The sequence below is a fragment of the Hyaloscypha bicolor genome (genome assembly GCF_002865645.1).
Source record: "Hyaloscypha bicolor E unplaced genomic scaffold K444scaffold_116, whole genome shotgun sequence".
NCBI classification, from domain to species: domain Eukaryota; kingdom Fungi; phylum Ascomycota; class Leotiomycetes; order Helotiales; family Hyaloscyphaceae; genus Hyaloscypha; species Hyaloscypha bicolor.
In genome coordinates this window covers 373,082-400,795 of record NW_020194618.1, presented here as the reverse complement: position 1 = coordinate 400,795, position 27,714 = coordinate 373,082, and the positions used below count along the sequence as shown (strand labels likewise).

General features: G+C 48.0%; 9 protein-coding genes across 9 annotated transcripts; 3 read left to right on the top strand and 6 right to left on the bottom strand.

Annotated features, from left to right (window-relative positions):
- Positions 1 to 1,947: 1,947 nt before the first annotated feature.
- Positions 1,948 to 2,289, bottom strand: K444DRAFT_631767 (uncharacterized protein; the record flags this gene model as incomplete). Its single annotated transcript, XM_024883413.1, has 1 exon — positions 1,948 to 2,289. The coding sequence occupies one exon, from the start codon at positions 2,287 to 2,289 to the stop codon at positions 1,948 to 1,950; it is 342 nt and encodes a 113-aa protein (XP_024734482.1).
- Positions 2,290 to 4,200: 1,911 nt separating this feature from the next.
- Positions 4,201 to 5,000, bottom strand: K444DRAFT_592974 (deoxyuridine 5'-triphosphate nucleotidohydrolase). The gene is made up of 2 exons (XM_024878274.1): positions 4,932 to 5,000; positions 4,201 to 4,887 (listed from the first exon to the last, which is right to left on the bottom strand). The coding sequence occupies exon 2, from the start codon at positions 4,885 to 4,887 to the stop codon at positions 4,324 to 4,326; it is 564 nt and encodes a 187-aa protein (XP_024734481.1). The 5' UTR covers positions 4,932 to 5,000; the 3' UTR covers positions 4,201 to 4,323.
- A 1,646-nt stretch (positions 5,001 to 6,646) lies between these two features.
- Positions 6,647 to 8,098, bottom strand: K444DRAFT_644431 (putative MFS multidrug transporter; the record flags this gene model as incomplete). The annotated part of the gene is made up of 1 exon (XM_024884962.1): positions 6,647 to 8,098. One exon carries the CDS (start codon positions 8,096 to 8,098, stop codon positions 6,647 to 6,649), a length of 1,452 nt encoding a protein of 483 aa, XP_024734480.1.
- Positions 8,099 to 15,102: 7,004 nt separating this feature from the next.
- Positions 15,103 to 17,012, bottom strand: K444DRAFT_565031 (uncharacterized protein). The gene is made up of 2 exons (XM_024877085.1): positions 16,806 to 17,012; positions 15,103 to 16,732 (listed from the first exon to the last, which is right to left on the bottom strand). Exons 1-2 carry the CDS (start codon positions 16,961 to 16,963, stop codon positions 15,310 to 15,312), a joined length of 1,581 nt encoding a protein of 526 aa, XP_024734479.1. The 5' UTR covers positions 16,964 to 17,012; the 3' UTR covers positions 15,103 to 15,309.
- A 580-nt stretch (positions 17,013 to 17,592) lies between these two features.
- On the bottom strand, positions 17,593 to 19,923 carry K444DRAFT_30511 (uncharacterized protein). The gene has a single exon (XM_024871758.1). It carries the CDS (start codon positions 19,456 to 19,458, stop codon positions 17,659 to 17,661), a length of 1,800 nt encoding a protein of 599 aa, XP_024734478.1. The 5' UTR covers positions 19,459 to 19,923; the 3' UTR covers positions 17,593 to 17,658.
- Positions 19,924 to 22,491: 2,568 nt separating this feature from the next.
- On the top strand, positions 22,492 to 24,340 carry K444DRAFT_614978 (MFS general substrate transporter). The gene is made up of 4 exons (XM_024880627.1): positions 22,492 to 22,588; positions 22,661 to 22,935; positions 22,984 to 23,036; positions 23,084 to 24,340. The coding sequence occupies exons 1-4, from the start codon at positions 22,520 to 22,522 to the stop codon at positions 24,139 to 24,141; spliced, it is 1,455 nt and encodes a 484-aa protein (XP_024734477.1). The 5' UTR covers positions 22,492 to 22,519; the 3' UTR covers positions 24,142 to 24,340.
- A 159-nt stretch (positions 24,341 to 24,499) lies between these two features.
- K444DRAFT_30503 (uncharacterized protein) lies at positions 24,500 to 26,396 on the top strand. Its single transcript, XM_024871757.1, has 2 exons — positions 24,500 to 25,033; positions 25,091 to 26,396. Exons 1-2 carry the CDS (start codon positions 24,857 to 24,859, stop codon positions 26,297 to 26,299), a joined length of 1,386 nt encoding a protein of 461 aa, XP_024734476.1. The 5' UTR covers positions 24,500 to 24,856; the 3' UTR covers positions 26,300 to 26,396.
- A 4-nt stretch (positions 26,397 to 26,400) lies between these two features.
- On the bottom strand, positions 26,401 to 26,870 carry K444DRAFT_30464 (uncharacterized protein). Its single transcript, XM_024871753.1, has one exon. The coding sequence runs from the start codon at positions 26,772 to 26,774 to the stop codon at positions 26,469 to 26,471; it is 306 nt and encodes a 101-aa protein (XP_024734475.1). The 5' UTR covers positions 26,775 to 26,870; the 3' UTR covers positions 26,401 to 26,468.
- K444DRAFT_614974 (uncharacterized protein) lies at positions 26,691 to 27,714 on the top strand. The gene is made up of 3 exons (XM_024880626.1): positions 26,691 to 26,924; positions 26,974 to 27,597; positions 27,653 to 27,714. Exon 2 carries the CDS (start codon positions 27,049 to 27,051, stop codon positions 27,310 to 27,312), a length of 264 nt encoding a protein of 87 aa, XP_024734474.1. The 5' UTR covers positions 26,691 to 26,924; positions 26,974 to 27,048; the 3' UTR covers positions 27,313 to 27,597; positions 27,653 to 27,714.

Below are 27,714 nucleotides of genomic sequence, written 5' to 3'. Positions count from 1 at the left end.
AGTAAAACTAAAATATTATAAAAAGTAGAGATTTTGTTTATATCTTGCTAATTCTAATTTTATATCTCGTATAAAATTTGCTCGAATTTCGTAATATAAGTATATAAAGTATTAGTACCTTATTTAAGGGTATATAGTTTATTCTCTATATCTTATACCTTATTTCGGTTATTATATATTCGCGCAAGCTGTACCAGAATCGTATTAAAATTGGGAGTAGAGGAATCAAGAGAGAATTGCGGGAGAACTATAGCTTGAATATAGGAGTTCAGATTCAAGTATACGTAATAAAACTAAGCTACAACGTTTCCAATTGCATTCCTATTAACTTGTAGCTTTACTTAGATAGCTAGAAGCCATATATCGAACTTCTAAGCTTGTTTTATAAACTTGTCTGGATCTGGGGGGCTCGCTTTAGGTCTGCTAGCGGACCTATTTATAAGAAGGAATTACAAGAAGGTAATTTCGGTATTCTGACATGTAATTTTGGTATTTTAATACTTAAGTTTATTATGCTAGCGCTAGAGCTCTGCCCGCAGCTCCGTAATTGCTGTTCTAATCTGATTTATTAGGTAAAAAAGGGGGCTTGTTAAGACAGGCTTAAGAAGACAAAAGAGAAGGGTCTTCAGAGTACACAAACTCTCGTATGCCTTGATTCGTATATTGTATACGCTTGCAAGCAATATTCATTTAATATCATGTATTTAGCTAAAATTAAGGTGTGCATTCGCTTGGGGTGTGCGTTGACCTTGGATCCCGGTTATATTCGCAAATATTCAGGGCTGTGCGGGCTGCACCGGATTGCTGTAAGCATAAAACGCAGCACTACTTCTGTTGTTCTTGGTCAAAGTCCTGGGACGTGGTAAAGGAAGACTGGTGGTATCAAGAAGGCAGGTCTGTCAGAGTTATACAGTGCAACGTACAGTAGAATGGATTAATTAGGAATGCAATTTATTGTGTCGCCGAAAATTGAGTGTGAAGGGAGGTCGTTGGCACGTTCCGGATAACGTACACAACTTTTATTAACAATTTCCACACTTATTGTGTCCATCCCATAAGTTGAAGCCGCTTTTTACTAGATCTGTGTTTTTCCATCGCCACGTCTCTTCGGATTTGTGTGGGGTGCTTCGGGAACGGCTCTTGACGGGAGTCGGATGGTGGAAGATATCGGCTAGACGTTGGCCTGCTTTGGTTTGCTTCATGGCTCGAGCATGTATGCAAGTTGCTGTGCATATGGAGGGCTCGGCGCTTATGGCAGAGCTTGAGTCGTGTGAAGGTGAACGATTGGGTTTGAGGTTTGTGGCGTGGTATCTGGATCGCGGTGACTGTGCTTCTTGTTGAATTGGTGGTACACTAACTTGGCTAGACTACTATTCCTTCCAGCACCAGGTTCAACCACTAATTTAACTTACTCCTCTCTTATTTGTATGCTTACCTGCGGAGCTTACGAATCGTTCATTAATATATCGTTATCTGCGTACACCCACTAATATATTAGCTATCTGATTTATATTATATAGGAGAAAGTAAGCTTAGTACCACCCATATAGCCGAAGGGTAATAGGGATAAGGACATAGCTTTGGAAATCTTTTCCTCTGCTTTTACTCTTAACTCTGCTGTATCTAGTCATTTTACGCACTGTCAACTTTCAATATATCGCTCTTGCACCAATATATTGTTCCCATTTCAATACTTCTGCATAATATGCTGCAGATTTGTACAAATAGGGAAAAGAGCACTAAGACATATCAATGAAATCAAGCTTAAAGTTTGGTATTTCTAATGAATGTCTAGGGTCTCCATCCCAACGAATCCTAAAACGCAATATAAATGAATGTGTAAAATCTTGCATGCCATCATCCCAATAGTCTTTAAAATTCCGGACTCTCTTATCAATCGACTAGCGACTAGCCTTTGAAATTGCAGCTCTTCCACCGATGTTCCACCTAAGCACATTGAAGAGACTTAAACGGCCTGCTAGGGGTGCCGCAGGCGTTCCCGCCGCTGTCGAAAGTCAGGACCGGGTTGAAGAGGTTGTTGTTCGAAGTACAGGTGTCATCGAAGGTGGTGAACGCTGAGCAGGTGACGCCGGGGAAGTTTAGGACCTTCCAGGAAATACCCGGCGTGACCGTGAGGAGCTTTGAGCATAGGCCAAGCTCAGCGATGTGCAGCTCGGAAATTTGCATGCCTCCACAGTTAGGCCCACTGAAGTAGGCAACGTCAAGGGCAGCTTGTACCCCAGCAGTTGCAAAGGCGAGCGCACTAAGGAGGCTGGCTGGGGAAAACATCTTATTGAGTTTGGTGTAATAAACGATATTTCACAAATTATAGATGTGGCATAAAGACGTAATAGTCTAGAAAAATGTTGGTGCGATGTGTCAGGTGGGTTTTGAGTATGTAGCTTAGAGCCAGGTTAGATTGTAGCAAAGCACAGGACTTTATATCTCTAGGTTTGAGAGTAGAACTAATATATAATTATAAATCTAAACAGGATTCTGGTAAGACTATAGTCGGAATCTAGTCAGACTTTGGCAGTAGCGGCCGACCAGTGTGAGCTCCGATCGGCTCAAGAACTAATTAATAGATAATCGCGCTAATTAGTCCATAATTAATAATTATTAATAGTGGATCTAATTTCTTTAGCAATACTTATAGCGCTAATGCGCTATATTTCTAGTAATATAGGGCTCACACTCGCCAAAAATCGCCAGGTTTAGTGATTTTGCTACAGTTAATATAAGTCCTATATTGCTAGAAATATAGCGCAATAGCCTTATAAGCATTGCCAAAGGATTAGACCCACCTTTATTAATTAAATTTTTAGTAATTATTGACTATTTATCGATTGCGCCATAACAATTACTAATTGATAATTATTGATAATAATTCATTGGAGCCCACGCCACGGCCGCCAAGCGGCCGATGGAAAGGTTACACATCCTATCCCTTTGTCCGGTGAGACATTGGCTAGCTAGCGGCCGTACGCGAGTATCCCCTATTCAGTTAGAATACAACCGTCTCCTCTAATCAAGCCATCCGCATTTATGCTGCCGCTAGCGCTGTTAATGTCTCACCGGACGAAGGGATACTAGCACGAATGGCTTAACCCGACTAATCTCCCAGCTATTACTATGCCGGCTAATAAGATTAATTACCTCTAAGAGGTCATGGTCAGAAATCCTTTTTACGTGCATGCCTAGGCCTGGTAGTACGTCGGTAGGATCAAGAATTTACATTAGATCATTTGTGAACACAAATACGATCCGGGTCGGGAACATTTGAGATCCAGATTAGTTATATCTCTAGGCAGATTTTTAGTGATTGTATTGAATGGGTTATTTATTTTCCGTGCATGCCAAATCATGGAGGAATTTTCGCCAGGGATATCCAAAGTTTGACGTGTTTAAGACCCAAGTACGGTAATAATGCACTCAATGCTGTAAATTGACTATGAGCTAACAGATTCTGAAGGTCGGCAAGTTGGAATTAGGTGCCTAAGGCCCAAGTAGAGCTGATATTTGGGGCTGCCGATAGAGGGTTTAAGGCATGTAATTCAGGGCGTTCAGGGCCTATATATATATATATATAAGCTACTTACTACTATAGAACAGTAGTCATTTCAATACCGGTTTGAAAGTTTACATTGCTATCCACGTAGCCTCAGTTTAACAGGCAATCAAAACACTCGTTTGGCTCCGTACCCTGTGTCGGCGGATATTAATGAGCCCGAATTAATGCGTGGTTAGCGAACTCCCCACTTCAAACCCGCAAGAGCAGGCCATGAAAGTAGCCGGTCACGACGGAGACTGCTCAATAGCTGGTAGTAGTCCGCAATCCGTTAGGCTATTATATTGCTCTTCTTAACAAATATAATAATAACAAAGAGCTTCCCGCTAGCAAGGTAATAAACCGAATTAAGACTGGCCTCTTATAGTAAACGTGAATTAGCTATAACAAATACAACCTTTATAATAAAACTAATAATCTCTATTATAAAAAACTATAATTAAAACTATTATTTTATAAAGTAAGAAAGACTATTAATATAAGAAGCTAAAGTAATAAAAATAATAAGAACTCTTGAAATAAATTATTAAGAGTTTTTTTAATATACTTTTAATAATAAAAATATTTAAGATATTAACTTCCTTTAATAACTTCTTATATATAATTTCTAATTTCTGAATTTAAAAGTAAAAGCTTAATATATTATTATCTTAGAATGAACTGTGAAATTCAAAGTAAGGCCAAAGGTTTGGAATTTTTGCAGGTACTAACACAGCTGTTTCGCCCATTGGATAAAATAAAATACTGCAGAACCATCACATCACCTCTCGTCCCTGATAAACGCCCTTATATCCCTCGGTCTTTTCTGTCATGTGGTGGAACACAATTTGCGCAAGCCTCGCATCTTTCCAAAGTCGTAAACCATGTGGATTCGCAACCTGAAGCAGCGCGCCAACAGCGCCACGATACCCACTATCCATCACACCTGCATGCACTAAAGCACCAGACCGGAACAAGCTGCTGCGAACGAATATTTGGCCCATAAGATCCAACGGTACGTCAACTGTTTCATTGAACTCTACCAAGTAAGAACCGAGAGGGAGATATATGGACCCTGAGTTTGGGGGATCATGAGCTTGAGATGAAGGGCGAATTAAGGGGAATGGTGACTTGACCCCCTCGACCGAATCGAGGAAAGGCAGCGTTTCCGTTTCCGCCATCTTCCGACGGGTGTTCGAGAAGTCTAGTGCGCCAGCAGAGGACCAGGTAAGTACAGATTTGAGTGTTAGATCGATGCCGCAGGGTTGCACTTGGATGGACGGGGAGCGGACGCTGCGGAGGATCTTTTGGAAAAGGACGGTGCGGCCGGGGAGAATCATCTGGGGGAGTTAGTGCGGGGAGAATATGAGAATAAGTGGCTTACGGCTGCACAGTTGAGTAGTTGATAAAATCGTGGTGTGAAAAGTGTTTGAAGTGAGCTGGGAGGTTTTGGGAGTGTGGTGAACTGAGTGGTTTTGATTGCGGGGCTCGCCCCTATCTTATAGGCGACTAAGCGCCCTTTTCTGTAGCGAGCCCCTTTTCATTGCCAATTTCTCTTGTCTCAGGCCCAAGCACAAGCTGCTGTGGCGCAGCCTGCGCCACGCGATTGGTGCCACGCTTACAACATCAGCATCTGGTCGGGGTATGAGCATGTCAAAGAAGGGTTATCTCGACCCACAGCTTGCATTTGACAATATAGGAGAAGCCCAACGCCCCGAGGCTGTCTTCCCGATGGGTGCCACGGGCTTCGTGAGCGCTTTTATCCTCTACGAGTTCTTCGAGCGAGGCATTGTCACCTATTGTCTTGTAGGTGCCAGGGAGGCTGACCACGGCGAACGGCTGGAAGCAACCCTAGCTAGCTACGACCTCTGGAAGCCCTCCTTTGCTCCGCTGCTCAGTGCGGTGATTGGCGACGCATCAAAGCCCCGCTCGGACTGAGAGAGGAAGAGTTTCACCATCTGGCCGACCGTGTCGATTCCATCTGCCACGCAGGCGGCCTGGTTGATTGGATACGGCCGCTGAGCGATTACCTTGGTCCGGAAGTCTTCAAATGGGCAGTTTCCCGCCGCTAGGCGGTGGTCTCTCTGTTGTACAACCCGTTGATTAACTATGCAAGATAATCGTCGCTGTCATGATCAATGAGCAATGGTTTGAATGGATCAGTACCAGAGAAAATAAATATGAACGGTGCAATATGAAATGGGATGGCGTGAGGTAGTGCAATTCATTGTGTGAAAAAAAATCTAGACATAGATCCAATGAAATTTCCGATGGAGTTATGGTATAATAGATATCTAGAAGAGTCAGTATGTTGGATGTTACTGATATATGAACGTCTCGGTGCAAGAAAATCCACTCTGCCGGTTCTGCATAGTGCACAATGTGCTATTGAAGTAGATGATCTTGTGACTAACTTGTCTCAGCATCGAGCGAGTGAACGCAAGTCAGTCAAGCACCCAACTACGCGCGCCAAGGCCATACTTGGGCCGCAGATTGTTAATGGGCCCTAGATAGCGAGGTCGTTCCAAAGGCACAGCAAACATAATGCCGGGTTCGTAGTGCCCTTGATATATAGTGGAGAAGCTTGGAAAAGGGGTTGTACAGCCCTTAACCTTCTTCTATCTGGAAGGCAGTCTAACATACGTCTAGATATCCCAGCCGAAGTACCTCATGCATGCTCACAGAGCAGACTGTGTTGTTGAGCGCACCAAGTAATGTTTCAAACTGCATACTTCGTGCTTTAGTATCTGTGGTGATTTAGAATTGTTGACATTCAGGAGACCGGAAGAGCTTGCCAACCACAGTTTAGATCTAGAATGATGCTGAGCGGTTGTCCTTTACATATGCTTGGATTCACATCTTAAATCCATTCTTCGAGCAGCCTCTGCCAGACCTCATTTAGTGTGACTTAAGGATGGTTAGCGTACTGATGTCGGACTCGAAAGAACTGGATATTGGCAAGCACTAAACTGAGACGCAAGAAAATCTATTATCTATTAATATTCGGCATAGAGAGGTGCCACACCATGTAGAAGGTGATACTAATACAGTGCTATCGAAAGCGATTCTTATAACCATTAGAAGTGCAGCTGGTCGCCATCACACACCGACAATAACGCCCAAATCTCTTTGCCGGACTATAATGGCGTCTTTCATGAATGGACTGTGAGCTCTGATCTCTTTGCCCCATTTGATGACTAAGAAGGGAGTAGCAACGAGCATTAAAGACACGAATCCGAGAAGTGTGCTAGCCCAGTGAAATCCGAGGTTGGTGTACATGGCTGATGCAGCAAGAGGAAGAAAAGCAATGGATGCGTTCTCGACCAAACCAACAGCCGCAAGAGCGCTCGCGGCGTACTTGCTGTATGCATCGATGAGATAGTTTGCAATGCTAATCACGACAGCGGTAGTTCCAAACCCCACCATAGTCAAGCCGACGGTGACTACCATCCAGTTTATGTCAGGGTATGCGGCCCAACCATACACGAACATTCCGCCCGTAACGCCGAAAAATCCTCCAACAATGGCTGGGTAGAGCCGAGCCTCAGGGATAGGGGTACCTGGAACTTCGGTATTTCGAGCAGCAGAAGCGTGATACCAGTGGTTGGTGGAGAGGGAAAGGCCGGCTCCGAGGATCTCGCCGATGACAATAGCACTTTGGATGTATCCCGCTTGAACAGCATTCCAACCGTAAAGTTGTCCATATACCTCTTCGACAGACTGAGTGAATAGGTAAACGGTTCCAAGGCTGAAGGCAGCCCAAATGGTAGCGACAAAGACCACCGACTCCGTGAAGAACATACAGATTGGTCGTTGCACGCTCTTAACAAAGACCTGGTGCAAAGTTTTACCATGAGACTCTTCCGCAGTGTATGCCTTCTTTCCCTCTTTGCGCATTCGTTTGGCATTTGCTCGCAGGATAGCCAAACCGCGAGTTTCGTGGAGACCGAGGAAAAGTATGGGGGAAATGGCGGCAGTGAAAATCAATTCGATATATCCAATCCAACGCCAATCCAGAAACTGAAGTATTGAGGCACCGATCACTGGACCTAAACTTGTTGCGCCAAGATATACCACAACGTAAAGACATACTGGTACACTCCTGGCTCGATCTCCGTGGAACACATTCGATGTGATGCTGGCGACGGCATCGCTCATGAGTGGAACGCAACCGCCGGAAAAGAACCGAACCGCGACGAGTGTTGCGAAGTTTTGGGCCAGACCAATTGGAATGAGAAGGCACATGAAGCAGAAATAGGTACTGAGAACCACGGGTCGAACTCCCCAGTCCTCTATAAGAGGAAACAGGATAAGAGGGAAAATTGCGGCTCCTACTCCCCAGGACGTGGTGACCCAATAGGAATTAGGGAACGGCTCATCAGAAACCCCGAATTCCTCAGAAATTGACTTGTGAGCAACCGAGAGGATAGTGCCGTTCACAGAACAGATGAAGCTCGCGAGAAGACCAAGTCCAACTGTCCACCATTTCTTCTGTACAGACCAATTAAATGGATCTTGTGGGTCGTCTGGTCCATCCCAGGTAACAACCATAACATCTGTGTTGCACAATTAGTCGAAGCTAGTTTAATAGCTTGCAGGCGCGCGTACCAACTTCATTAGAGGAGTATGGAGCTGAGTGATCGGTTTTCTTGAAGTCGTCCATCACAACAAGTACGTTTTTAAAGCGATCTGTAGAGGCATCTATTGTCATTCGTTCCTCTCGGCGCGAACTCCCTGAGAATGACACATTGGCGGCCGTTGCGACGGCGGAAGCCATGGCAGAGCTCAACTAGTGAGGAGAAAAGGTTGGGAAAGAAGTATGGAAACTGCTATGCGGTCTCCCAAGAACTATTCAAGACGATACAAATAATATACTACATAAACGAATGGCGGAGGTAAAAGATACTTCATGATTCCAATTGGGGATGGGTTATTTAAATCACGTGCAGCGATCCACCGACAGCCAATGACTGGCCTAGTCTCTTAGTGGGGGCGACCAAAACAGTAATTGGACGGATTAGGCAGGAAGCCAAAACTAGTTACTGGAATGCCAAGGCCCGCCACGGCCCGTCAATGCTGGGGAAAATTTAAATTTAATCTTTGAGCCGAGTTAGTGCTGGTAAGCGCGTGGTTCACTAACACCCAGCCATACTTTTCTCTATCTTCCACATCGACAGCCTCAATCCGAACATTGTGATACATCGGGTATCTAACACCTAAGTGATGCCTGAAAAGCAGCTATCGTGGCAGCCGGGATTTTCCCTGTTAAGGAAGCCCGCGAAAAGGCCAGCACCACGCAGGACCAGACAACAGGGATTCGAGTTCGTCGAGGAGCATCCCCAGAGAGAGCATCGTGCAAGACGTTCCCCATCAGTCAACACCTTTACCCATTCAGGGTTTTTTTCTAACCCTTCGAGGGAGGATTCTATCATAGTAGACACACACATAGCCCCCTTCCAAAGTGGAGCTGTTGAGGAAAATGAACCTCCCATTGACCCGTCACTCGAGACCTTGAATGACGAATCTTCGACTAGAAGCGAAGGATTTCCTGATCTAGAGACAATCGACGGTACGAACGAACCTCACCTGAACTCGTGCAACAGCGAAGACCAATCGACATCCTTCCGCTTACCAGAGGCCACGACCGGTGAGCGTAATGTTGCTGGTTCAGGGCCAAATGCCGCAGCGGTTTCGGCGTTGACCAACATTCCATTACCTCTTTTCACATCTGTACCACCGACTATAGAGTACAGTAGCCTTACTCAACGGTTCAGGCCGATACTCAACAGATGTATGCATTTTATGTACACATTCGCTCTTCCCAACTCTGACTAACAACTTTTAGACAATATTGAGTTTTGCACGATCCCATTAACGTTCCAGCTACAGATAAACCCGTTTCGATACCGCACAGACGTCGACCCGGAACCGACCTTCCTAGTCCACGCTGTGATGGCTTTAGCGGGTCATCACATCAACAGTACCTCAACCCTGAGTCATCGCCATACAGCACTCCAACTGCTTCGTCAGAGTCTCAACGCATTCAGTGATGCGGAAACTATGTATTCCGTGCTTGACACGATCGTAATTCTGTTCTCGCTAGATGTAAGTCAAACCTCCTTGTGCCTAGGACTAAGTCCAGACTGATAGTGGATACTAGGAAACTCAATCTATCCTCGGAAATTGGAGCACACATCTCGTGGGAGCATATGGTCTCATTGAAGCTTGCGGTGGTATCAAAACATTAGCCATGTCCTCTCGGGTCGAGGCTCAAATAGGAATACTCACTTGGTACGTAAAAGCCGACTTTCTAATCGTCTCTGAGTTCTAGCTAACTTGCCAGGTGGGACGCTATAACCAGTCTCCTGTCTAGGGAAGACTGTGTGTTCCCTTACGCATACTTCGATGCCGTACTGTCGAACCAACATAAACGGGAGTGGGATTTTTTTGGATTATGCGGGTGTCCAACGAGTCTCGCAAAGATTGTAATGCAGGTGGCGCGCTTCAGCGCAGAGAGGCAAAAATCGTCCTTAACGCTGGATTTCGCATTCGACAACACTATCATCTCGGAAATTGAGCAGTGGCTTGAGTGCTGGCGTCACATTCCCGCTGCGACAGCTTTCCGAGACGAAGACTGCATGCACCAAGATCAGGATATCATGCATTGCTCTGAAGCATGGAGAAACGGCCTTCTTCTTTACATATTCAGGGTCTTTCAGTGGGAACCTGGAAGCAGCGTCCCGACGCGTATCCTGTACCGCGCAAGGGTCATTGTGGACCACGTAGTGTCGTGTCGCGACGCGAACATGATGTCTAGGCAGGCCTTGTTGCCGCTTTTCTTTGCAGGCTGCGAGTTGCGAGATCCATCAACGCAATCGGAGATTGTAAAATTCTGCTCTATTTGGGACGAGAGGACTAGATATCACATGTTCCGCAGCACAATACCTCTGCTCGAAGAAGTATGGGCTGAGCAGGACACGAAGGGTTTCGAGAACGTGTGGTGGGGCCAGGTCGTGGATAAGAAGCACACGACCAAGGCTCATCCTTTGAAAATGCGACTTTGCTTTGGCTAATTCAGGAGGTTTACCCAATGGCCGCAACAAATCATTAGGCAGGCGTTATCTCGGATTAGAGGCAGCATCTTGCCCTTGAGAACAAGGCCTTACACGTATAGTCTAGGAATAAAAGTAAGGAGTCTCGGTTTGAACTTATTGCTTGCACTGTCCCTCTAACTATTTTAGGTAGGGTATATCTATAAGTAATTATAGCCCCTTAACCCCTAAATCAACCTCTTTATATAAAGGTCATCACAGCCTGTCCGGCTTCAATCAGCACCACGCATGCTTTTCAGTCCGGAACCATTCGATTTTCGCCGACGCCGTATCCTCCTCTGATCTGAACCACCTCATGCTCGAAATACTTCCTTGTTTTGATCTAGGACCTCCGCCTCCACCGTCTCAGGCGTCGGGTTCCAAAACTCCACACTCTCCATCTTCCAGGGTCCACGTGCACCTACGCCGCCCGCAACGACGCCTCAATAGACTTCACATCCATCTGTTCCCTGGTCGGCCATGCGTGCGTCCCGTTCTCACGAGAGCCATCCTCACTGGAGGAGCCATCATAGGAGCCGCTCTCATTGGAGTCGTCCATCGCGGTACCATTCATCTGAGGGAGCAGCTCATGTACTGCATCCGCGTCCTCGACTACAAGGCGCAGAATGTGTAGGGTGTGGTCTCTGCTGGATTCTCTGTTGGAGATATACCGCTTGACTTTTGGCGGTTTTGCCGTGCAGTTTGGTGCCGATAAAGTTTTCGCGAGCGTGGTAGCACGAGATCGTTTGAAAATCTGGGAGAAGAGAGATGGCTGGTGGAGAGGATGCCGGGTGAGTGAAAAGAGCCTTCTGCGAGCCCTTTTTGTCTGCATCACATAATAATTCGAGGTCCGAAGCGTATAATAATTTAGCTTTGGACAGGTTGGAAGACACTAGAGTCGGCAATGTGCAGATGCTGGAGGGAGGCAAATATTTGATGATGGGAATGTTCCCCAGCCGCGCCAGGCGTAGAATGTCTTGCCTATATCGGACCCGACGATGAAGAAGAGGCTTTCCATGGTGGTTCCCTTGGCCTGGTATGTCCTCAATGCGCTTCCGAGTTCCCTCATAAGCGATTATAAGGGTAAAGGGGATGGATGTGCTTCTTGCAACTCTTATGTGCGCGCGTTAGGGGCTGAAACATAGCCGGAAAGAAAGCCTTATTTCACGACAAAATTATAAAACTGGCCTTCTTAAGAGAGGGGGAAGGGGCTAGCAGGGAATTAAATTCTCAATGATATAAGCACTCTTCTAGGGCTGCCCTGGGAGGGTACTAGCATATATATAAAAGAGAGTTAGTCTCTAGTTGTACACGAAAATTACTATTTGGGCAGACGATCCTGGTTTGGGAATGTTACGCGAGCTGAATAGGGGGGTCTGCAGGGGTCGGCCGGGCAGGGGCACAGTGCTTTTGAATCTATTGTGAAATGGTGTCTTTAGGTTTGCCGCCTAGGACGACAATGGCCAGTAAGGGTTTGATTTGCTTAATGTTCTTCGCGACAGAGGTAAGTTTCTTAAGAAAGAGCTCCTCGCCAGAAGGTGCTGTTTCCGAGAGTTTGAACATGCTTCTGAGCGGAGGTGGGGTGGGCGAGTTGTACGGTTGGGGGCGATGCATCAGGTGGAGTAGGGAACCCTGGTTTCTTGTGGTGCGGGCTTGGTTTTGGGAATTTCCATGGCTGCTTCTTGACCAGGGCAAGAAATGGTAAGCGCAGCTAGCTGGCAACAAGAAATAAAGAGGTGAACTTCATTCTACATGTACGATTGGAGATTGGGACAATGTAAATATTTGTCCAGATCTAGAAACAATGAAATTCTGGTATCGATACAGCCGAGCATGATCAAATTGAATACAACTCAACGTTGAGTCTTCAATATGTCTGTAGTTTCTTGTGGGGAGGCTCCTCTTGCCGCCTCGCGTCCTCCGCCCAAGATAAGCAAACTATTGAGTGGATTGGCCATCCTTTAGCAACGGAGGTGTGTGGGGAGGACCACGGACTCTGCCTCACCGTTCGTCCGTATAAAGGTCTGGGCTGAGTTAGGTCCACTTTATAGAAAGAGTCCGTGATCTTGTGGCAATAGGAGGGAGGGGAAAGAAAGAATATGAATCTTGGCCAGCAGGATCGGCAAGTGACCTTGGCAGCCGAAGGTCACTCAATTGTTGAGACCTAGGGTTTGCGACGATCGACAAACTTCTTTGGTACCCTAAAAGTGGCAGTACCGACTGAGACTTGGGTAGAAACTGCCAAGTGTGGGTTGCTGTGTTCCACTCTAGATCTGCATGCCATGCCACCTTAGTCTTTGAACTTGTCAGCCTTTCAATCGATTCTCCTAACTCCTGCTTGGCAGTTAGATCGGTCAAGAGCCAATATCTTTATTTGGACGTCAGCTTTGTAAAACATCACCGGATGTTTGAGGAAATAGCGTAAAGGGGTCGCTAACCGGATCTCTCTCCATCCAGCGATGTTAGCTCTGGTGTGCATTGCTCACCAATATCGAAATTGACCCATCAAATGGCCTTAATCGCCCTTTGGTCAATAATATGGTTTGGACTAATCATTTATATTAACTCCTAATTGAGGACATATTTTCGTCTTCTCAATAGGATCCCACTAACTGGCATGTTTTGCGCGCGCTTTGAACACGCTTTCGTTCCTGCATGCAAAACTACGCCCAGTGAAAAGTTCTTCCAAAGGAGGGGGATCATCAGATATCCCGTCCCTTCCAACGAACCATAGCACTTACGCCCTCTAATACTATATGCCCCGCACTCCTTCTATATTGCCTTTACGCCACTGTTAATAAGGATTAGTAATAATTACGGAGGCATCTCCTAAGGACTAGTGCGGAGCTGCTTACGATGCACGAAGGTCGCAAAAACCTTGATTTTTCAAGGCTCCTACTAATCCTAATGTACTGGGAACCTACGATGAAGCTTATCGGACCCAATGGAGTCTCTGATAATTAATATTACCTCAAGGAATGTGCTATAGCTCTCACGGTCTATGCTATTCCTATCGATAATTCATGGTGTTTTAGGAGTAAAGTGTGAATAGGTCAGAAACATTTACATTTTCTTTATAATCATGATAATCCCCGCGTTTAAGGGGACCTTAGGTGGGAAAGCCTCAGAATTGTCTTATTAGGAAGTATAAATATAGAGGTATAGAAAATGATTTTTACTTCACTAAAAAGGGGAGTACTAGCGAGTAGTAACTACCAAAAATCTAGCTTCATAATTACTCGATTAGGAATTAGTAGAAAACCTGGTGAACGGACTGTATGATTGGTCAAGCTAGTCGAATTGATTAATAAGGCGATTTGATTATTCAATTTCGATATTAGTGAGCAATGCACACCAGCTCGACTTGGGGGCGCACCAAGATCTAGAGCACTCCAGGCCCCGCTCTCGCTAACCATCTGAGGACGTGACTGAACCAACTGTATGTTGAGACCCTATTTCTCTAGTCTCTCTCTCTACTGATATCGCTGCTTCGCAGTCCTTGTTCTCGGTGTTTGAGTCGATCCTGAACGGTGAACTGCTGCACTGGTGCTGGCTTGAACAATCTCCACGCTTCCCCTACAGCCTAAATTCAAGGGACTCCTCTCATCCTCTGCTTGCCAAATTTATCTCATCCTCATTTCTCAGTTTCCCTCTCCACATCAATCCGCAACCTCAACACACAGCCCAATTAACCTAACCGCCTCCCTCAACATCCCTCCAACATCCCCACCCCCTTATTTCCCCCCTAACTTCCTCCCCTTAACGGGAAGGGTGTGTTACGCAAGCATGCTCATCCCCCAAGCATACATCTTGTTCCCACCACTCGCTCCCAAACTCGCTATATTGTTCATCAAATGCTATATGCGTTAGAGATCCACTGAATTCAGATTATACGGTGATGGGGGTTGCGGAGGTAGCGCCAGTCCCGTGCTCGCTGATGTCGTGGAATCGGGGTTGACATCTCCTTCTCCTTCAGAAAGGATAGGCGTTGGAGTTGGAGTTGGAGAGTCACTTCTCGTCTCGTCTCTCGCCTTGCTCTTCGGAACGAGAAATTTGTAGGAGAAGCTGCGATCATAGCAGTTGCGTCTAGCTCACGTGCTAACACCTTCCTTGTCTTTGGGGAGGGGTCTGCTACCCATTTTGGTCTCAATTGGTCGAAGCGAGTCCGTAGTTTTATGCAGGGGAAATAGCCGAGTCATAGCTTAGTATATGAGCAACAAGATTTAGGGAAAGCTTTCATTTGTATCATACCAGCAAGAGTTGCAGAATTGTCAGGGAGAGATATGAGGTTGAGAGGTCACTGAAGGGAGACTCAGCAACATTGGTAAGATTGCTACGCCGCATTGCTCTTTCCGGCGGAAATATTGGACAACACGTGACCAGGTAATCTGAAGTACATTTTGCTGCATTCGGTCTCAAGCTGTGTAGGAATTTTCAGTCAAAAGGCAGAAGAATATCAAAGATAGCATAACTTTCATGTATTTTATTCTGGGTTTGCGAAATTCGCTGTGTTGGAGCGCAGATATTCTGGAGAATTGAGACGTCGTTTCCTGCTCCGAGAGTCCGAGCCCCCTTTGGACTTCTAAGTGATCACATTGACCACCTCCTCATTCGTACATCGGCAAAATCTTCATTCCATCAATTCAAGCCTTCAGATCATGAGCCATCATATCACCACCCCTCCGCATCCCGCTTCGCGAGCACCTCCTTCGCTGTCTCAAGCAGCGGAACACTGTTCCAGTACCCCTCTCTCCTAGGAACCATCTCCTTGAAAAGCTCCACAATATCAACCACAAGCTCCCTCTTGTACGCCGTAATCAGCACTATCCACAACGGGCTCATAATCCCCGTCGCAAACACAAACCCCTTCACAAACCTCCGATGTCCCACAACCTTCCGTGACAAATCCAATATCTCCCTCGCCGTACTCCCAAATAGATCCGACCCCCTCTCCATCGACAGCAGGGCCTCATCCGCCCAGTTCTCCGTCGCCTGCCGTGAATCCATCGTCATATTCGTCTGCAGAATCAGACTCGTCGCCAGTGCTATAATCCTCAGCGTCGCTGCAGGCACAAAATTGTCGTCTCCTTCCGGGGTGCATGTGAAGTCATAAATCGGTTTGAAGCTAGACCACCAGTTTGCAAGACACGCGCGCATGATGCGGATGTGTTCTTCGCCGCGCGAGGTATCGGGGCCTTGGGTGGGGACGGGGAGGGGCTGCGCCTTCTCGTCGTGCACGACGTCGGGCCGGCTGAGGTGCTGGATGTGCTCGAGGAAACGCCGCGCGGTGCGGATATCCGTGAATACTTCGGGGATCGTGAAGGGGTCCCAGACGTGCCCGTGCTTGATGCCGATGATCGTCGTGTTGCCGATGTCTGGGTCGTAGACACGCCCGAGGAGTTGCCCGTCCAAGCGAGCGATTTCGGACACCAGTTCGTCCTCGAAAGACCCTTTGCGGCGGAGATGGTCGTAGTTGAGTTGTTTCATTTGGCGCATGCTTTTGAAAACGGACATCATCGATTTGATCTGCTGAATGGCGTTCTCCATGTTTCCTTGCAGACATTCAAAACAGTAGATCAATAGTCCAGCCATGAGCAGCATTCGCGGATCGTGTGAGCCGTTCGAAGCGACGAAAACACGGAAGTGCTGTAGGGACTTCTCATACGCCTGCAAAGCGTACTCTACATGCGGGTCTCTTTCTTCCTTGAAATCGTTTGCTTTCAGGGCCCTCGCTAGCCCCGCAATTGACAGGGCTATCTTCTGGATGCACGGTGCTTCGTGACATGACTGGAGAATCATCTGGTTCCAAATCGGCTCATCGAAGAATCCTCCAGAGAGATCATAGGCGATCTCATCACGGAAGAACCGGAAGTACTGAGTGTCTTCGGCATTTCCTCGCAGATGGAACGTGAGGTCTGGCTGTAATTGCAAGGCTGGGAGAGACTGCTCATTGATGGCTAGTTCTCGTCTCGGGGCAATAGCGAGTTTTTCTGTCTTGGCCTTCTTGGGTTCATTATAGCCATCACAGGTGACCCCGAATTTCAAGCATCTTGCACATTCAGGTTTGCCCTCGTCACACTTCACTCTCCTTATCCTGTTCCTCGAGGTTACACCAAGATATTCGGAGATAGGAGGGGATGCGGGGTTGAGTCAGGGGGCCAACTCACTTGCATGTCTTACACCCGCTCCGGGTCTTCGGCTTGCTCATTCGCGTCTTCCTCTCCTTCAACGCCGGTACCAAGTAGCTGGGAGGCCGATAAGCCTCCAAAGGCACTTTGGGGTTCTTGTGACCGAAGCTTGGGAGTCTCATGATAGAGGTCTCCATACTGTTCGAAGTAACGTAGGACAGTTGAAAGAATACGACGGCGAATGAGGGAGGGATGGTGGGATGAGGGCAGTAGAAAAGGGGAAAGGCGACTTTGTCTGGGTCTTGGAGTAAGCAGCAAAGCTGAGTTAAATTGTCGCTAATTAAGGGCGAATAAGCTTGGCAAGTCAATGGGATTGGTGGGCCTGCAAGCTTCATGCAGTCAGCGCTCGCTTGTCGTAGCTGGGGCCAATGACGACCCTGCGAAGGATGCCTCTTAAGTCCGCAGTGGAGCCCGAGCCGGATCCGAAGGTGGGGGCCATTTCCGAATGAGCATGCGGCTGAGGAATATTTCACATCATGAATCAACTTCAAGACTTCATGCGTTGTACCGTATTCAGGGGGAAACACTTAATTCCCAAGTTAAGCCAACGCCCCAAGGCACTCAAGTTTTCTGGAATGTACCACTTCAGGATGGGACATCCTCTCACATTGTTCCAGGGCCACATGGCAGAGTGGATTTTCGAATTTTCGAATTGTGCTATTTATCTCTTCTAAGAAACAGCAAAGGGAACCTGCTATAGTCGCAGTTGTGAGTGGGAGGCTAGTCCTACAAGCATATGCAACCCCCCTTATCTTCCCAGCCCATGATCAGCAGAAAGCTAATGAGTACAGAGATTTGAAACCATCCATCTATGCCCAGCTCCAGCATTCATTTATGTATCCCAGCCCGCGTTGGCATCCACAGCAGATCTCTTGACTGGCTTTCCCCAATCTTCCCCAAACAGGCTTCTGTTTCCCTCCTCCTCGGGGTCGATCAGTGATTCCGGGGAGCATACAAACTTACTCAACTCGTTATTGCTGCCAGGGCAGTTCACCGATCTGTAGCCAGCCAGAGTGCCCCAGGTAGATTCGAGAGCAGGAGCGAGGAGTTCTGGGATCGGCATCTTCTTGATCTCTTCGTCGGTGATTGGCTTCGGTTCGACTGATGAAAGCTGCTTCTTCTTAGGGGGGCCAATAACACCGTACGGATTCTCCTTCTTGGCGTTGTCGTAGTTCTGTAGATCGGCGAGCTCCTGGAAGTAGTCAAGTGCGCTCATCTGAGTGTAACGCCGTTGGCCCTCGAAGAGAAAGTTGGTGGTCTTGGCGTCACGCCGAGCATCCTTTACTGCCTTCGGAAGCAAATTTACAGGACCTTCTTCCATGAGGCGAGCACTCTCATCGGAGAGCGGCTGGTGATATGCGTTCATGTCGGCCGGGTACCCACCAGAACTGTAGTATTTCGCGGCGGCGGTGTAGTCAATAGTATCAACAACCTTGCTCTTGACATTCCCAGCGTGTGCCGGAAAGAACTCGGGTTGCGCAGGAGGTTGGTAGTTGTAGCCAGTACCCCAAGGTGAAGCAGTAACGCCAGCGCCGTAATTATTATAAGGTTGTGTTCCGTAGTCGCCCCACAGCTCACTGTGACTTGTCGAAGGTTGGCTTGGGTATTGACGTTGTCCAGGAGGCCCCGCGGTAAGAGGCTCAGGGCAACCTCGTCGAGCAGGTGCAGGAGTCGATTGAGACAGATTTCTTGCCAGCGATTGACTGTATTGAGTCGTCGAGGGTGCTGCAAGACCGGGAGGAGGAAACTTGTAGCCGAGATCAAGTTCACCTGTGTTGTTGGAAGGTGTACTCGAGTTTGACATGCCGATGTGACTCTGTAGCAACATCTCCTGTGGCGTCAAGCCGTTTGAGTTGCCAGCATTCTCCAATTTGAGTACCGAAAATAATGACAGGCGATTTTTGGCAAGCTGTTGCATTGGATTGTCGAACTTTGCCAGACGCTGCAAGGTCTGCATCTTCTCAAGGCCTTGAACGGAACCTGGTACAGAGTTGGATCGATTGTGATCGTCAATGAATTCCTTGACAGTGTAAATTCCTCCTAGTGGAAGAGTAGCGCTCGACGTGTGCTTCTTGGAGGCATTGGGTGAGCCAGTTCCTTCGGGAATATTGCCAGACCTCTCTTGTAACTCGTTCAGCAAGAGGTTTCTCAACAGTGCAAGCTCCTCCTGTTTAGCAAGCGGTCCCGGCATATTGCTGATTGTCGGTAGAGGAGAGCGACCCGAGGTCGAGCTTGTAGAGGAAGTTGTCATGTGTACTGGGCTGCGGGCAATCTGTTGTGCGTAGTGCATCGAGTTCGCCATATTGAGAGCTGGTAGGGAAGCAGCTGCCGCGCGAGTCTGGACCATGGGTTCATACCGAGGGGTACCAAGGAGCGTATGCAATGGCCGTCGGTTTGCGCCTTCCCGCTGAATGCGATTGGGAGCACTGAACTGGGGAACGACATTCGGATTGACGACGGAGCCGACGGTCGTGTAAGTCAGAGGTTGCGGCTTGATGGAGACGGGTTCGGGGGAGTGATCGGGAGAGGCAGCAGTTGAAGGCAGATCAGAAGACCATTCAAGCGGATCGAAGGAGTCCTCGCCAGGCTTGAGGATGTGCCTAGGAGCGGCGGCGCGGTCACAGAGACCCATGGCTTGATAGGTTTCGTGCTTAGATGGTTTCGTAGCGTAGGGAATCAATGGGGGAGGAGTCTGTGGTCCTTTTGCGAATGCACAGGGGACGGATGTGCCCAGCGGCGATCAGATCACTCATGGAGAGTGCAGTGAATGTGGAATTTACGTCCGATCGGGGTGTGGTGTCGGCGATGGGTAACTCCATAGTCCCGTGATCAGCCCGGGGTGGCTCGCTCGTTGTAGGTGCAGCCGCAGATGAGAGAACTTTAAGATCAACACCCACACACTTACGCGTACGTGAGGCTAAAATTCGTTCCCTTGATTCTCGTGCTTTTCTGGTAGGTGTTTGTGGTTCGAGGGGCGGGAAGTCGTCATCTCCTTGGGGTACGAGCTGTCTTGGGGGATTCAGTTGATAGGGTCGAGGTTTCGGTTCGTTCGTAGATTCAGGAATGGTGGAGATATGTTGGTATTGTTTGACTATGCGCAGAGGTCTTGTGAAACAGGAGGCAGATGGTCCATTGGATGCTATCACGTCCTCAAGTCAGTCGATCTTTCTTGAAGCAAGAAGATTGTTCGAGGTTAGAGATCGGACAACGAAAGGCGCGTTCAAGGGAGTGGAACTTACTAGCAAGAGCCTCGTGCTTGTGGTACTTCGAGGTTCGGGACGCGTAGGGGGTATACATCCTGAGGAGGGTGCAAGTGGCAACTTTTGTGATGTGTAAGCAAGTCGAACGGATGAGAAAGGAATTGAAATCCTTTGATATTCTCCTAAATCTCGGCCCCCGCGCCTTTAAGTTTCAGTTCACCCAATTTGAGCCGTACACACGCTCTCAGCGCCCAATCAGAAGATATCGGGATCAGGTAAGTGCCTCGTAAAAACTGGGCTACCGTTAACTGTTCTCGTCTTAATGCGAGCCTTTCGTCTAGAGATGTGAAGTTCGAGCTGCTCTTCGAGGCTAGTAAAGTAAAGCCATCATCCAGATATATGAAAGAGAAACTGCTCTTCTGGACTTGTCAGGCAAAGTGTGTTCTTGATATATACTAGAAGGTATTGTCAAGAGACGTGGAGTAAACAGGGATTTGAGATAGAAGCAACATATTGTCCAGAGATGTCATCAGAGAGCCTATCTTCCAGAGTTGGACGCCAAAGTGCAGCCTTGAGGTAAAAGCAATCCTGAGATTAAAATAACGGAAGGGGGGCAGTCGACTTTTGTTATGGTTAACTAGAGGTATTATTTAGAGATGTGAAGGGTGGACCGCTTTTCTAGGGTTGGTATGTCAAAGCGTGGTCTAGAAGGGGAAGTGCTGTATGAGAGTAAAAGAAAGCTTGATTTTCTTTCTTTGCTCTAAAACGCAAGGAATGCTCTAGAATAACATAGTAGAGCAAAGAGCAAAGATAAGAAGAGAACTATCTGGATATTCTTGTTATCAAGTAAATGCATTATCTAGACATATAAGAGGCCAGCAGGTAGTCTCGATACTAGAGATCGAAAGTGCAGTCTTGAAGTAAAAGCAATCCTTTACTCTGGAAGCAAAGGAATATTCTGGAATAAAAGAGGAAGTGCAAATTACGTAGGGAGTCTAGCAAGCGGATAACTGCTCTTATTATAAAGCGGATTGTATATCTAAGAGTGTGCAAGTAAAATATCATCTCGAAGTGAAGTCGAATATGTGAATTAGCAGGAAAGGAAGCTCTTGTCTAAAAGAGAAAGAGCAAGATATAGGATATAACGAAAAGAAAGCAAGCTTGCCATTCTTGTCTAAAGGCGTACTATGTATATATGAGATAGTAGACAGGGTCAAGTTCAAAGCAAAAGCGATACTATAATTCAGATTCAAGGAATATTTTCGAAGTAAGATATACCTCTACTTTAGAGATATAGAGACAAAAGTGCCTTTTAAGAAAACTGTCTTAATTTTAAACCTAGAAGACGAGTTTCAAATCTAGAGGTATATGAAATTAACAAAGGGGTCAAAGTAGATATAGAGCAATCTTACTATTATCAATCTTGAGGCAGATGTCCGAACTCAAGGTGGATGGTGGATTCCAATGAAACATAAAGAAGGGTGGGAATCAATAATGTTATGTGGGACGAAAAAAAGGGCCTGTCCCAAATTGAAATCTCAAAACCCTTATACCCAACTGCAAATACATAGAGGTCGACTCGAAATTATACCCGCAGAGGGCTTTGAAAGACAGGAAGATCATGGTTCTTTTCTGGAATGAGGGCAGAGTAGGGAGTGCCGGTTACAGCACTTGGGTTGCCGTCGAGTCACAACATTTAAAAGCGCTTCGCGCCTCCAGTGCACTTTCTGCTTGATGCATCTCATAGCAGGTGTTGTGACAAACTCGAGCTTCGAGCTTTGGGCTCGTGATGAAGGAATTTTCTTGCGAGGCGGTCAAATCAAGCATTTGGTAGCTGGGGCCCGGAAATTTCCAAGGCCAACGGCCTGCATTTTTCAGCACGCCAAGCATCGGGACTCCTAACCCAGTTCGAGCATCAATCCGCAACCATCCCCTCACCAACATTTTGCACACCGCTGTCCCACTCTCGACAAGCCAGTCATGTCGTCCAGAAGTGGGCATGTGGACGCACATGCCCTCTTGCTGCTCTTGGACCGCCAAGATTTTGCTGCAACGATGTGGTTCTGCAAACAGAGGCAGCGGCCCGCCGCCAGGATTGCGATATGAACCCCATACAATGGAATCGGATCCTCTCTTTTTCTGGTCTAGATCGCTGGGGTTTTGATAGAGGATCGACAGATTGCTCGAGGATAAGCCAGTCGCTCTTTCCACTGTCCCCACGTGCTTGACAGTTCGCAGCATGAGGGCGAGCCTGCTTGCCGGTGTTCCTTCCTCGCAGTGACGAGGTCTCTAGATGCGGGGCCCCCGCCGTCAGGTTTCCAATCTACCATCTCTGCATACCGCTACCGCCTCTCACTTCTCAGGTATCTATAAGACATTTCTTCAGTCTCTTGTCCGCTCAAAGATCTTCAACCTCTATAGCCCGCAAGCGACTGAGGACAATCGAGATTCGGAATGGCATCAGACGAAGTCAAAGATGGAGCAAACCAGACCATGGAATCTCAAGCGCCCTCAGAAGAGGTACCTCCGCAGAAGCAATCCCTCTCTGATAAGTTCACGATTGTGTGTCCCTCCACCTTCAGTCAAGCTCGATCCCAGCTTTCGGTAGCCCAGAACGATGCTAACTTTGGATAGTTCGCATCTGGCGCAGCTCTGGTCTCTGACGGATATTTCAACAATCTCATGACGATGGTGAACGTCATCCTCTCCAAGCAATATCCAAAACAATACACGGCCGATGTCAAGACACGAGTCTCGAACGCCCTGCTGGTGGGAGAGATCTTTGGTCAGGTGGTTGTCGGGCTCACGTGCGATTACTTGGGACGGAAGTTCGCGATTGTCTTAACGACTCTCATGATAGTCATTGGAGGAATCCTGGCCACAGCATCTTCTGGCAAGACAGTTGAAGGGTGAGACTGAGCTCTAGGGGCAACGGTGCACAGGCTAACGTATGCCAGAATGTTCTGGATGATGACAGTTGCCCGTGGAATCGTAGGCTTTGGTACCGGAGGTACTCTCGAAGCCCTGCGGCCCTGAACAGCACTGAATTGTATTTAGGAGAATATCCCGCCTCCTCGACAAGCGCCTCCGAAGCTGCGAATCAGCATAGCCTCAAGTCACGTGGCCCGATTTTTATCCTAGTCACGAACCTTCCTCTCTCCTTCGGAACACCACTTGCAGTATCGATTTTCCTCATAGTCTTCTCCGCATGCCATCAGTCACACTACAGCACCGTCTGGCGAGTGTGCTTTGGCCTTGGCTGCCTGCTGCCTCTTTCCGTCTTCTACTTCCGAATTCGCATGCTCAACAGCGTTCTCTACCGCCGCGGAGCCATTAAACGTGACGTCCCATACAAACTCGTCTTGAGATACTACTGGAAATCACTCATCGGTACTTGCGGTGCTTGGTTCCTTTACGACTTTGTCACTTTCCCCAACGGTGTTTTCTCAGGCACGATCATCGCCTCTGTGATTCCATCGACTACAAAAGATGTGATCCTCAAAACAGGAGAATGGAACTTACTTTTGGGAGCTCTGTCCCTCCCCGGTGTTTTTCTTGGTGCGTATCTTTGCGATCGACTTGGGCGTAAGAATACGATGATGTTGGGGTTCTCTGGCTACCTAGTCTTCGGCTTGATCATCGGCCTCTCATACGACAAGATCACCAAGATCGTTCCATTATTCGTCATCTTCTACGGCCTGATGCAAAGCTCCGGGAATCTCGGACCAGGTGATATGCTTGGTCTCATCTCCTCGGAAACGTATGCGACATCAGTCCGAGGCACTTGCTATGGACTTTCAGCTGCAGTTGGCAAGGCCGGTGCGGCTATCGGAACTCAAGCTTTCACTCCGATCCAAGCGAATCTCGGAAAGCGCTGGACGTTCATCATTGCTGCTATTGTTGGTGTTGTGGGGATACTTGTTACATATTTCTTCGTTGAAAATCTCACCGGCGAGGATCTTGGGGAGAGAGACAAGCGATTCAGGGCTTTCCTTGTTGAGAATGGATGGGATGGCGAGATGGGAGAGGAGGATCTTAGAGCGCTTGCGGATGACGGCCAGGTTCCGGGAGAAAGAATTGTTATCCTGGTTGAAGTATTCGCGGAGCAGAAGTGAGAGTTTCAGTTTACCGAGTATACCGTTCTGCGCATATATGAGTCTTCTCGTTCTCATCCCCAGGGTCTTCGGGCATCCCCATACGGAAATTTGGGCCGTGTATGAGAATCAGCCAAGGCGCCAACAGAAATACAAGGTTTCTTCAAAGATCACCACTCCATGCTTGTCGACCTCCGACCACGTTTCAAATTATCCGACACCACATGTTTACGCACTAGACGGGCCTTTGAAATTCCGGGCCAGCTCCCTCAGTGCCTCACCACATAAAAAAAGTTTCAAACAGACCCACTTGTATCAGCGACTTCTTATTCCGAGAGCCGAAAGCCGAGGACATTGGCAAGTCTTTCCAAATACCTATTTCCAGCTACTATTCTTCATTGGGATCCAATGTTTCTTCAGAGTTATGAGGGATGGCCTTGTCACCTGCTCTTTTTGTGGACAGGCATAATGTCCACCTGCCAAATATGTATTCTGTTAGCCTCACGATATCGATCTGCGCAAGGATCATGGTCGATCTGCCGGATGATCATCCTCATACTCAAAAGCTTGTGCTCTTTATATCCGCATTTGTTTCCCGCCTTCTTAGGTGCATCGAGTGACATTCCATTCCAGCTACTGCATCCTTTGGAAATTCGCCGTTACTTCTATTCTAAGACTCTTGGATTTTACCCCTGGCAACCCAGAATCTAGCGCGGCAGTCCGACAATACAGAAATATGTCTATCCAAGACAGGGACCGTGATGGGGACTGGCGATTTGAAAGGCGCGATGATTCCGACTGCGACGATGATGATAGTGATGATTGCACCAAGACCTTATCCGCCAAAACTTTCTCATCCACACCGTCGCGGACCATGACAAGCACAACTTCAACATCAACCTTCACGACCACTGTAAGCCATGATTATCCCAATCCTCCTTTTTTAATTTATTTTTAACAAACGTTTCAGACATCGCCAGCACCGACCCTTCAATCAGCACCCAAATCTATGCCCTCAGATGGCCGTTCTGCTCCACCTTCAGGTGGTCCGCCTCCCAATGGGCCTAAACAAACATCGACAGCTTCGACCACGACAGTATCCAACACCCCTCTCCTAGCAAACGGCCTCATTTCATCCCCTACCCCGGCGCCAACGCAGATGCAACCCCCTTCCGCCCCCATCACGTCTGCCCTCGCCCCAGCGGGTTCAGGCATCTCATCTGTCAATGAGAGCAACGCTGCCGCGATCAAGGCTGCGAGTGCGATTATTGCCGTTGGTGCGCTTCCTCTTCCTTTGCTGTCTACGAACCCACTCCTTCTCTCTCGTCTACTATTTGTTCTAACACATGACTCAGAATCAACGGTAATCATCGCAGCCCTCTTCCTCATCTTCTACAAACTCTACATCCGAAAAAGAGAAAACCGGTTACTTAACGGCGTTGCATGGGCTATTGGACATACGAATCAAGTCCGAACACCGCACAATGATGGCGGAGGAGGGGCCGGAGTGGCAGCGCCTGCCGCTGCGGTAGTCAGAGGTAATGAGGGAGTTTGGGTAGGCCCTGGTGTTGTGCAAGCAGCTGCCGTTCAAGGCCAAGGCCAACCCCACGCTTTAAATATGCAACTTGGAGAGGAACAGCCGTCAGGAAGCAATCCCCCGAGTTTCCACGCAACTGTTCCGAATGTTGTTGAGAACCCCTTTCTCGATCCAAGTGAGAAAGTGCTTCCAGAGGTAAATGTAGAGCACGATATGCATCAAGTACATGCAGCACCGGAGATACACATCCAACCTCCATCCACCACTTCTCAAGAGCAGAGTGATGGGACAAGAGAACAGCCTCAAAACGTAGATGTCACCGGGACCCATCACAAACTCCCCACAGCAACTGAGGAGGTTCGCTCACCCCGCCGAGCCGAAAGAGAACTCCTGCGAATGGAGAAAGAGCTAGAGGACCTTGAGCACGAGAGGGAGGCGCTGGGGCGGACGAGAGGAGCTGCAAGCACCTGGCGGAGTAGTTTTGGAAGCCAGGCAGCTGCACCGCCTGGATTGCCGGGACAGAACAGAATATCGACGACGCAGAGCGTGGGGAGTGGGGGACGGCGGAAGAGTCCTGGGAGTTGGGTTGCTGAGCAGAAGACAAGACAGGAAGGGTGGGGGAGGTTCAGTAGTGGTGTTTAGGTTAACATGGGGCAAATGGGGAGAGATGAAGATGTTCGATTCTTGGTGGCACCAAGTGTGCTCTTATATCCCATTCTTTTCTTGAACATCAAACACCTTAAATACTTCGTGCTTTACTTTCATCCCTCTCCTGCCTTCACTCGGCCAGACCCAGCCGCCTGGCGCAAGGTCATCGAATCAAGGGGCTCGCTTGAGCGCGGTTCACGTGACAAGCCCTTGTTCCACGCCCAATCACCCACCTCGCCAGCACACCCTGGAAACACCCCAACAAGTCGACGTCATGGCGCTGAAATTGCATCATTCGTCGAATCGCATTTATTATTTCGCCAATTATTGCGAAACGGTGTTGATCGCGTGCTGATTTTCGTTGTGAGTGGTTCTGCATGGAGGGGGTGAGTAAGGTGATGAGGGGGAGTGATCTACCGTTTTTCCAAGGTAAGGTGAGGGAGGGCCAGGAATGAGAGGGCTTGGGCATGGAATGGGGCAATAAATGGTCGTCACGCCCTTTCTTCCTGTCCTATCTTCGTATCCTAATTGTACTTGTACTGTCCTGTTTGCTCATACACACTTCACTTGATCCGGACCGAAGAAATCTCTTTCCCGCATCCATCAAAAGCTATACAGCGTAAATCCCCTCTTTCTCCCAACACAAAGCTCTGTCTGACCCTCTACAGAACCACCAAGGAATTAAAAAAATGCCAAACCACCAACCTACCATCCCTCCCACGCACCCCCGTCTCCGGACACAAATGGGCATCCTGTTCGGCTTCGTCGCCATCTTCCTCGTGGTAATTGTTGCTTTCGGCCTCACATGGCGACTGTGGAATATCAGAGAGGAGAAGAAGGAGACGGAGAGGAAGCGGGTGTTGATTGAGGAGGGCTGGGGCATTCAGGATGGGGTGGGCGAGAAGGGGAAGCAGAGGGTGGTGAGGGATTTTAGGAGTGAGAGGGAGGAACAGGAGGAGAGAGAGGAGGGGGAGAGGGGGAGGAAGGAGGAGATTGTTGAGGGGTAGAGATGCGAAAAGTAAGGGACGGGATGGAGGTTGTGCGGGATTTGGTTGCCGGTATGACAATGTGGAGTTTCTTGAGGGGAGTTGAACGATATTGAGTTTGGTTGGACTTGTATCCAACCTGTGACGATCTTTCATCTCCGTTTTCGTGTCGTACAAGTAGCTTTTTGCTTGTGGTGCGATGCATGCGATGTATAACAAATAGACAATATTCGATGATACTTTGGGTCGCTTGGACAAGGCAAAGTTGTGCACACTATTGACAAGAAACAATGCAGGCCCCTCCACCTATCGAAACACGTGAGCCGAATGACAGACATATTAAGGTATCCAATTTACGAACCACCAGTTGTATTCGGAATCCGACCGATAGACAGAAGTCAAGGTGAGCCTCTGCGTCAAGTT